Genomic DNA, 9,330 nt, shown 5'->3' on the forward strand with positions numbered 1-9,330 from the left:
CCGGAGTCACTGCGGCTCAGTCTTTGAGCGAGTGAGAGACACTCTGGCATATTAGGGAGGGGGGGGGAGAACTATCTGGTAACTTACTCCCAGAAGTCACACCACATAACAACAGCAGCAGCAAGATTGCATTTATAGAGCGACTTTCACGTCGGGAGGACGTCCCAAGGCGCTGGACAGTTGGGTCGGGACCCGAACAGGGGAGAAATGGTCAGGGTGAGGGGATGGAAGGGAGGGAGCGAGGAGGGAGGTAGAGAGTCGAGAGGGGAGCTGAAGGCACGGTTGAAGAGAAGATAAGAAACAGGTACAGGAAGAGTGCAGCGTAGGGGTAATCCAATGGAGGCAGACACAGAGGAACCGCAGGAACTAGTCCTGTCGATGACATTGCTCCGTGTGAGGATGGTCAGAATGCTAACCAAGAACCATGGAGCGGGAGGTAGTTTAAGAGAGGGGGCGGGTGGGAGGAGCAGTATAGAAAAAGAATAGAAACATTGTACTTATAGGGGATACGATAATTAAGGGGATAGATGTTATCCAGTCATGATCGAGAGTCCAGGAGGATGTGTTGCCTGCCCTGGTCCCAGGGTAAGGAATATTTTGAAGTAGCTGGGAGGGATCTCTAAGGTGATCACAGGCATGGTCAAAGAGACAGATTCTAACGTGGGAATTAAAGATACATAACGAGGGCAAGGTGGAGGGATTAAGGCAGGGAGTTCAAAACGCTAGGGGCTGAAAGCTCAGGGACTAAAGGTGCTGCAGAGCAGGTTGGGGGTCATGAAACAGGTTTACGTTTGCTGAGCAAAGGGAACTACTCGTGCTTGTGGGTGGTTGGAACTGGGCAGAATAGCAAGGAGTGCAACCCTGGGCTACATTCCCAGGCACTGTTTGGACACAGATATTACACACTACAAGCTTAAGCTGCAGTGTGATGACCTTGAAGCAAGCTAAGACCAGAGTACACAACAACTTGCACTTATACAGCGCCCTCCACGCTGAGTAGTGTCTCAGAGCACTTAACCGTGGCGGAGCATGACTCCGAGCGAGGTGGCCACAAGCACGGTTGAAGAGGAAGGTTTTCAGGTGGGACTTGAAAAAGGAGAGGGGGCAAAGCGAAGGGATTGAGGGAGTGTTCCAGAGTTTCAGGGCGTAGTGGCAGAAAGCATGACCTCCGATTGTGGGGTGGAGGATGCGAGGGACGAGCAGGAGGCTGGTGCCAGTCGAGCAGAGATGGTGGATTGGGGGGTCGGAGAGGTAGGGAAATGCCAGAGTGAAGAGATTTGAACACAAGTGTGAGGATCTTGAAGTCAATCCGTTCGGTGATGGGGAGCCAGTGGAGCTTGGGCAGAACTGGTGAGATGCAGGTACAGAGCTTGGTTTGGGTAATTATGTGAGCGGCAGAGTTCTGAATGAACTGGATCTTTTGAATAGTGGAGCTGGGGAGACCAGCAAGGAGGGCATTGAAATAGTTCAGGCAGGTGACAAACATAAGCACGAGGGTTTAGACTGCATTTGGGGTAAGGCACGGTCGGAGGCGGGCAATGTGGGAGAGGTGGAAAGCAGTCCTGGTCAGGGATCACATGGAGGGGAGGAGGACACCTAGATTGCACACTGGTTCAGTGAGTCTGGGGGAGAGACCAGGGAGGTTGAGGAGTTTAGATCCGCAGGAGTGAAGACATTGACAGGAGCCAAGGAGTATGACTTCCGTCTTGTTCATATTCAGCTGTCGGAAGTTTGCACTCATCCAGGCCTTGATGTCTGCCAGACAAGCTGATAGAACATCGGTGGACCTGGAGTTGGTACTGGAGGAGGCAAAGTAGGTTTGTGTGTTATCCCCATACATGTAGAAGATATCGACCAAAGGGAGCATATAGATAAGGAAAAGAAGAGGACCAAGGATGGAGCCCTGGGGTACTCTGCAGGTGACTGGGCGGAGGTGGGAGGAGAAACCATTTGCTGAGTTGAAATGAAGGCTGTTAGTTAAGTAGGACTTGAACCATGCAAGTGCAGTGACCTGATCAGATTTAATGAACGTCGTTGAAACCAAATTAGTGTCTTTATGTAGCAGAGGAACACACGTGAGCCTTTTAATTAGAAAATATTCACTCATAGTGCACTTTATTCACATAATAAACACAAAATGAACATTAGTGTTCATTTACATAATTGGCCACACAGACAGACATTCAAAACACAAAAGAGACAGGAATGGGAAGCACAGCCTCAGCGTTGTACCTCACTCAACATTGCCACTGGTCACCAGACGTTTCCTGCAGCTGCTTTCTGTACGCTGGATAAACAAGATTGTGTTAAAATTTAGTGCAGCATATTTACAACAATAATTTATACGTGGACTCCCTCTACCTCCTCATCCTCGATCTCTGTTGCTTTTGACACTGTGGACCTTCCCTCCTCCCTCCCTTGTATATTCTGTGAAGCGCTTTGAGACATCTCAAAGACATGATAAGGCGCTATATCAAATGCAAGGAGTATTCTTATCATTATTATTATTATTATTATCATCTACCTCTGCAGGACTGCGCTCTCCTGGTTCCAATCCTACCTGACCCACTACTACCTAAGAACCTCCTCTTCAACCATGCCATTGGCCGCTCCCCTTCCCCCCCTCTGACCCCAGCTCGGGTCTGAAATGCTGTACACTGTCCAGCGCCTTGGGACGTCCTCCTGACATGAAAGGCGCTGTACAAGTGTAATCTTGTTGTTGTAGAACTTTTTCAATTTTGCAATCAGACATGATTTTTGCTTTGTTTATTATGTTCCCATTTGTTTGAAGAGAGAATTTCTCCAACAATCGTCCAAATAAAAAGTCATTCTGTTTAATCATGGCTGTTTATGTATTCATTTTACACAAATTGGTTAGTGAGATTGTCTAAAACAGTAACTTTACAGTATATCCTGTGAAGTGCTTTGAGATGTTCCTCCCAACATGAAAGGCACAATGTCAAATGTGATTATTACGTGGGGAGTGGTATTATCAAAGTACATGAACTTGTGCTGCAAAGTGTTCTTACCTTGTTGGTTAGACCATAACTGAGCTGCACCAACATTCAGGGGACTTTGTATGTTTGGCTCTGTTGGGTTACAAAGAGGAGAGAAAGTTAGGACTGTAAACAATTGATCGCTTAAAGAAGGTCAAACAGGACAAATGTCAAGAATATCAAATATCATTCTGGCCATTGCAAGGTCTCGCAAGCAGTGGTATGTTGTCGCTAATTATTTAGGTACACACCTCCCTAAATGTTTGTAGAATAGAAAGATTTTAATTTCTATGTGAGAAAGCCCATAATGACAGCTGTATGGATGGCAGTGTTTATATGCTTACCTCCCAACAAACTCTGAATGGACAGCAGGATCGTCCTCACATCATAAAGTGCTGACCATTTATCCTTGAGAATATCAAGACAAATGTTTCCTTCTGTGTCTACATTAGGATGATAACAGGCGGTGATAAATTTGACGGTGGGAGCGTTGTATGGGTAGCCACTTGGGAACTCCAGCAACAGTTTGTACCTCAAACCTTCGTAGACCTGCACATAAGAAATCAGCAAGGTTTCATTTACTCGGATACAAATACCCAAACTGAAAAACTCCCATCAAAATAATGCCAGATGTGAACTTGCCCCAGTCTGACAGCAATGTTTACAAGACTGTAAATAGATTGTTTACTTGCACTCACACACAAGTCTACATATTTTCTTAAGTCTTTTTCTGGAAAAATGATTACATTTTCTGGAAAAATGATTACATTTTCTGGAAAAATGATTACATTTTCTGGAGGGTAAGATACAGATGTCTATGAAAGACAAGAACCATGCAAGGATGCCCAAATCATTGCCTTTTGTAGAATATATAATCCTTTCATTCAATATACAGTAAAACAGTATATACAGTACAGTGCCTGTGCCCACCCATCTATGTGCCCATAGACCAACCGCTTCTCTCTGCCTGACACCTTCTTCACCTCCCACCGCCCTTTCCCCTCCTCCAGCCCTTCCTTTCTCCCCCCCTATCAACACCTTCACCTCCACAACCTCTGCCTCTGGTTTCTCCGAGTCCCCCCCCACCCACTTTGTCTCTTGATGGGCTCTTCTCAGATTTTGTTTCTTGGTCAGCCAGGTGTCTTCCAAGCCTCTCTAACAGTCGTAGTTTGAGTGTCCACATTTTTTTCTTTTTTTATCAGGGATTATTACCCGCGGAAAAGGGATCTGCCATTCAACTAACCATTCGACTACTTACTGCTAGTTCCTACTTACAGAGACGTGTGGAGTAAGGAAACTTGCCCAACATTTCGTTCTGCCCGGGAATCGAACCCAGATCCTCTTGCTTGCGAGTCAATTGCTCTAACCACTATGCTACAGGACGCCACATGAGGTAAACTAGAAAGTGAGAACGGTGGAAAAAAAGCCTGTGATAAAATCAGTTTGAGGTATGAAAAGAGTGAGCCATTGAATTTGACAGTAACCTCCCTGACCCCCTACCAACCTGCCCTCTCCCTCCGTTCATCGGGCTCCGGCCTGCTCCATGTCTCCCGCCCGACCCACCCTACCATCCGTGGCCGGGCTTTCAGCCTCTCTGCCCCCACACTCTGGAACTCCACCCCAAGGTCCCTTTGCCTCGCTTCCTTCCTTCCCTCCTTCAAGGCCGGTCTCAAGACCCTTCTCTTTGACCGTGTCTTTGGTCTCCTTCCCACCTCTCTACCTTCCCTCACCCCTACACCTAACTGTTCAGCGCTTTGGGACGTCCTCCAGACGTGAAGGACGCTCTATAAATGTAATTTTGTTGCTGTGTTGTAAGTGAGAATGGAGTATGAGAGAACAGAGAAAAGATGAATAAGTCAGTGCAAAAGGCAAAAACGATTGAGTGAAAGAAGGGGGAGATAAAGAGACCCAGCACACATGAAGTGACGTCAGCAACATTTTGCTCACCTGGATATTAAAGTTTTTAGCACGTAATCCATTGGGATTACAAGGTTAGTCTTACCGTGCCTGCAGCTCCATCAATAGTTCCAATCCACCGGAAAAGATTGTCTGATTCTGGGAAAGCAGAAATTCCTTTGTCACCAGACATCTGGGATGAATATGAAGCAGAGTTAAATCTTAACTTAATTCTCAGCACAATTATATTACATTACTCATGAAGTTTATAGGAATTGCCCTCCCGGTAATTTGAGAACATTAACCTTACCAATCATTCCTAAACCTCATACAATACAACTCTGGGCGGCGCACAGGCTGCATCCATTCCCTGAACCATTCCCAACTGCAGGCCCCCTCCCCCCCCATTACAGCAGTTCAATGTGCGGGGAATGGGAATAATAATGCAGCCGTCACTGCAGTGTCAGGGGAAGGAAAGCGGCTCTCACCAACCACCTCTTGATGTTCTCGAGATCTAAGTCCATTTATTTCATACCGAGCTTACTCAGTTGCTCAGTCCTCCCCCTCTTTCTCGCCTCCCTAAGCTCTTGCAGTTATCCCCAGTGATCACTCCAAGCCTTGGCGCCCTCCCAACCTGCGCTCAGTTCTGTCCAAATTTCGGTAAACAGGATGCGTCCCTCTGAGGAGAGTGCACACTCCATTCCAGACACAGGAATTTCCATGTGCAGGTGACATCCACAGGACTAAGAGTCTAAGAGTCTGGTGCTGTGTCCCAAATCGGTCAGACACACAGCTGACCCCAAAAATCCTCCGTCACTCTCTCATGTACAGATATTCACATCCAATTTTGGAGCAAATAGCTTTTCAAATAGACGGAGTTTCACTAATAAGTGAGATCTGTAAAAACTGATTTTATCTTCATTGGCATTCACCCACCCACCCACTCCCCTTGTCTTACCATTAGGGTCATCAGCTCCTGCTGCAGTCTGAAACAGAGAGAGAGAATGGCTCTCACACTCACATAGACAACCTTCCCTACACACTCCCACACCCCCCCCCCCCCCACCTGCACTCGCCCCCCACACACACCCTGCCCCCCCACACACACACCCTGCCCCCCCCACACACACCCTGCCCCCCCCACACACACACACACCCTGCCCCCCCCACCTACACTCGCCCCACACACACACCCTGCCCCCCTCACACACACCCCGCTCCCCCCCAACACACACCCCGCTCCCCCCATACACACACCCGCTCCCCTCCCACCACACACACCGCTCCCCCCCACCCACACACACCGCTCCCCCCCCCACACACCCCCCCCCCCCCCCCCCCCCCCCCCCCACACACCGCTCCCCCCCCCACACACCGCTCCCCCCCCCACACACCGCCCCCCCCCCCACACACTGCTCCCCCCCCCACACCCCCCCCCCCCCACCACACCCCCCCCCCCCACACACACCGCTCCCCCCCCCACACCCCCCCCCCCCACACACACCCCCCCCCCCCCCACACACACCCTGCCCCCCCCACACACCACCCTGCCCCCCCACACACACACACACCCTGCCCCCCCACACACACACACACCCCCCCCCCACCTACACTCGCCCCACACACACACCCCCCCCCCCACACACACCCTGCCCCCCCACACACACCCTGCCCCCCCCCACACACACACCCTGCCCCCCCCACACACACCCTGCCCCCCCCACACACCCCCCCCCCCACACACACACCCTGCCCCCCCCACACACACACCCTGCCCCCCCCACACACACACCCTGCCCCCCCACCTACACTCGCCCCACACCCACACCCTGCCCCCCTCACCCCCCCCCCCCCATACCACACCCCGCTCCCCCCCCACCCACACACACCGCTCCCCCCCCCACACACCACACCGCTCCCCCCCCCACACACCGCTCCCCCCCCCCACACACCGCTCCCCCCCCCCACACACCGCTCCCCCCCCCCACCCGCCCCCCCCCCCACACACCGCTCCCCCCCCCCACACACACCCGCTCCCCCCCCACACACACCCCGCTCCCCCCCCCCACACACACCGCTCCCCCCCCCCCCACACACACCGCTCCCCCCCCCCCACACACACCGCTCCCCCCCCCCCCCCCCCCCCCCCCCCCACACCCCCCCCCCCCCCCCACACCCCGCTCCCCCCCCTCACACACCTCCTGGTCACGGAGCCGCGGGTGGCGGAGGACCCGGTGCCGCTGGATTTGCCGGAGTCGCTGCCTGTGGCTGTGGCGGGATCCACGTTCTGAGCCATCGCTCCCGGGAACAACAGGAGCTGTGGGGGCTCAGGGCTCGGGGCCGGTGGGGCTCGGGGCCGGTGGGTGTCGGGGCTCGTGGGGTGTCGGGGCTCGGGGCCGGTGGGTGTCGGGGCTCGGGGCCGGTGGGGTCGGGGCCGGTGGGTGTCGGGGCTCGGGCTCGGTGGGTGTCGGGGCTCGGGGCCGGTGGGTGTCGGGGCCGGTGGGTGTCGGGGCTCGGGCGGTGTCGGGGCCGGTGGGTGTCGGGGCTCGGGGCCGGTGGTGTCGGGGCCGGTGGGTGTCGGGGCTCGGGGCCGGTGGGTGTCGGGCTCGGGCGGTGTCGGGGCTCGGGCGGGGGTGTCGGGGCCGGTGGGTGTCGGGGCTCGGGGCCGGTTGGTGTCGGGGCCGGTGGGTGTCGGGGCTCGGGGCCGGTGGGTGTCGGGGCTCGGGGCCGGTGGGTGTGGACGAGCCGTTGGTCGCTGCCGTTGTTTGAATCTCGCTCCTCAGACTCTCAGCCAATAGCAACAGCACAACTGCACTGACCCGCATCCCGGCCTCTGATTGGCTCAACTATATTGAGCGCGCGTCATATCCGGGGGCGGGCGGGGCCATGTGAGGGCCATCCCCCGGTCGATCAGTGTGAGGATCCGGACACAGTTCCCCGCGGCGCCGTTTCCGGTTCCTGAGCCCCGGCGGTCCGCGATACTCCAGGGCACTGCCTGGGAGGTCAGACCAGTCAGTGGGGGAGGGAGTCATCCCCCTGAGCTCCTGTTGACCCACCAGCCAACGCCCCGATGAGATGGTCCTCACTGGACAAGCGGCGGGAAAGCAGCAATAGCAGTGGCAGACTATGTGCTATTGGCCTCATAGACTCCAGGCTCCGCTCTCATAGGCCGAACCACGCGTCCGCGCCGCGATCCGAATCAATCTCACACCCCATTCCGACATCCTTCCCAAAGTGTCGGGATGTGTTGGCTGTCTTTTTGGGGCCATCGTGTCTCACGTTTACGGCCGTCGTGTTTCGTGGCACATTTGAAATCCCGCAAACAGCCGTGAAGTTACCCAATTGGGTAAAAATTACCCAATTTTTCTGGGTAATTGTTTGCCCGGACGTCAGGAGAAGCTATGTTCAAACAGTGATGTGGGATCTTTAATGTCCACCTGAACGTGCAGGTGGTTTACTGCCCCATTTTAAGTCCCGTGCTCCCCAGCCATTGCAAATGATTGGGTCAAATTGGGTTCGGAGCTCATAGTCCTGACACAGGACAGTGAGCCAGGCTGACACCTACATCATATAAATGAACAAGAGACACCCCCACCCCACCCCCCCAAACATGTGCATGTGGTCAGCCTGGTGGGAATGTGGTGGTTCTTTGGGTCAGCTGGTGTCTGACACAACCAAATCCATTAAGAGTATTCCAAACCAGACAGAGCCTTGGGACATCCTCCTGATAAGAGCGGCATTATACAAATGTATTTTTTTGTTGTTTAGTTAGAGTTATACCCATGAGATCCCCAGGAAAGAGTGATGGGCAATTCAGATTTGAGACATACTTGCACTGAGATTGATGCAGGTGTGAAGTTGTGAAGGAAAATTTCAGGATAGACAAAAGGAGGTATTTATTTATCCAGAGAATAATTAATGACTGGAAAAGGTTTGTCAGCAAGAGTGGTAAAGGCCAGGACACAAGACACATTTAATAATAGCTTGAATCTGTCAGGGGGCATGGTAGGGTGGGTACGGTCTGAAGGGTGAGATTAAATGGGTTAAAGGACTGAACCAATCTTGTGATCTTGTATGACTCGCAATGGAAGTTTGACAGCTGGCATTTTGTTGAGGATTTTCAGGCTTGATAATCAGCTAAATCCATAAATTCAGACCTATGATTGAGGGTTTTCAGTAGCATTTGATGTGAAGTAAGGGAGCAGGTGACAAAGGTGATAGTTTTGGATGAGCGAATACCGACACTAACATAATGGCCTGAATGGCTTCTTGCCATATGATAGAAATGCACACTGAGTGTGAAGTCAGTTTTATACTCACAGGATTGCAGGGTCACACTTGGTTATAATTTTTTCATGATACAAAATGTTGCACTCTATTAAGGGTTAAATGGGAGCTTAGCATAGCAGAGTAGCAACAACATGCATTTATATTGCAC

At 52.7% G+C, this 9,330-nt stretch overlaps 1 protein-coding gene across 1 annotated transcript; it reads right to left on the minus strand.

Annotated features, from left to right (window-relative positions):
- Positions 1-2,082: 2,082 nt before the first annotated feature.
- On the minus strand, positions 2,083-7,243 carry ube2c (ubiquitin-conjugating enzyme E2C). Its single transcript, XM_042341815.1, has 6 exons — positions 7,091-7,243; positions 5,851-5,878; positions 4,999-5,085; positions 3,341-3,545; positions 3,030-3,089; positions 2,083-2,287 (listed from the first exon to the last, which is right to left on the minus strand). Exons 1-6 carry the CDS (start codon positions 7,186-7,188, stop codon positions 2,238-2,240), a joined length of 528 nt encoding a protein of 175 aa, XP_042197749.1. The 5' UTR covers positions 7,189-7,243; the 3' UTR covers positions 2,083-2,237.
- Between the last annotated feature and the right edge of the window lie 2,087 nt (positions 7,244-9,330).

Source organism: Callorhinchus milii, unplaced genomic scaffold, assembly GCF_018977255.1.
Source record: "Callorhinchus milii isolate IMCB2004 unplaced genomic scaffold, IMCB_Cmil_1.0 Scaffold18, whole genome shotgun sequence".
Taxonomy (NCBI): domain Eukaryota; kingdom Metazoa; phylum Chordata; class Chondrichthyes; order Chimaeriformes; family Callorhinchidae; genus Callorhinchus; species Callorhinchus milii.

Bases quoted from the DNA above. Each gene is read 5' to 3' on its own strand.
- ube2c (XM_042341815.1), bottom strand. From the start codon at position 7,188: ATGGCTCAGAACGTGGATCCCGCCACAGCCACAGGCAGCGACTCCGGC. The intron at 5,879-7,090 runs GTGTGTGAGGGG...TCTCTGTTTCAG, and splicing joins CGCGGCTCCGTGACCAGGAG to ACTGCAGCAGGAGCTGATGA. The intron at 5,086-5,850 runs GTAAGACAAGGG...TATTCATCCCAG, and splicing joins AGGAGCTGATGACCCTAATG to ATGTCTGGTGACAAAGGAAT.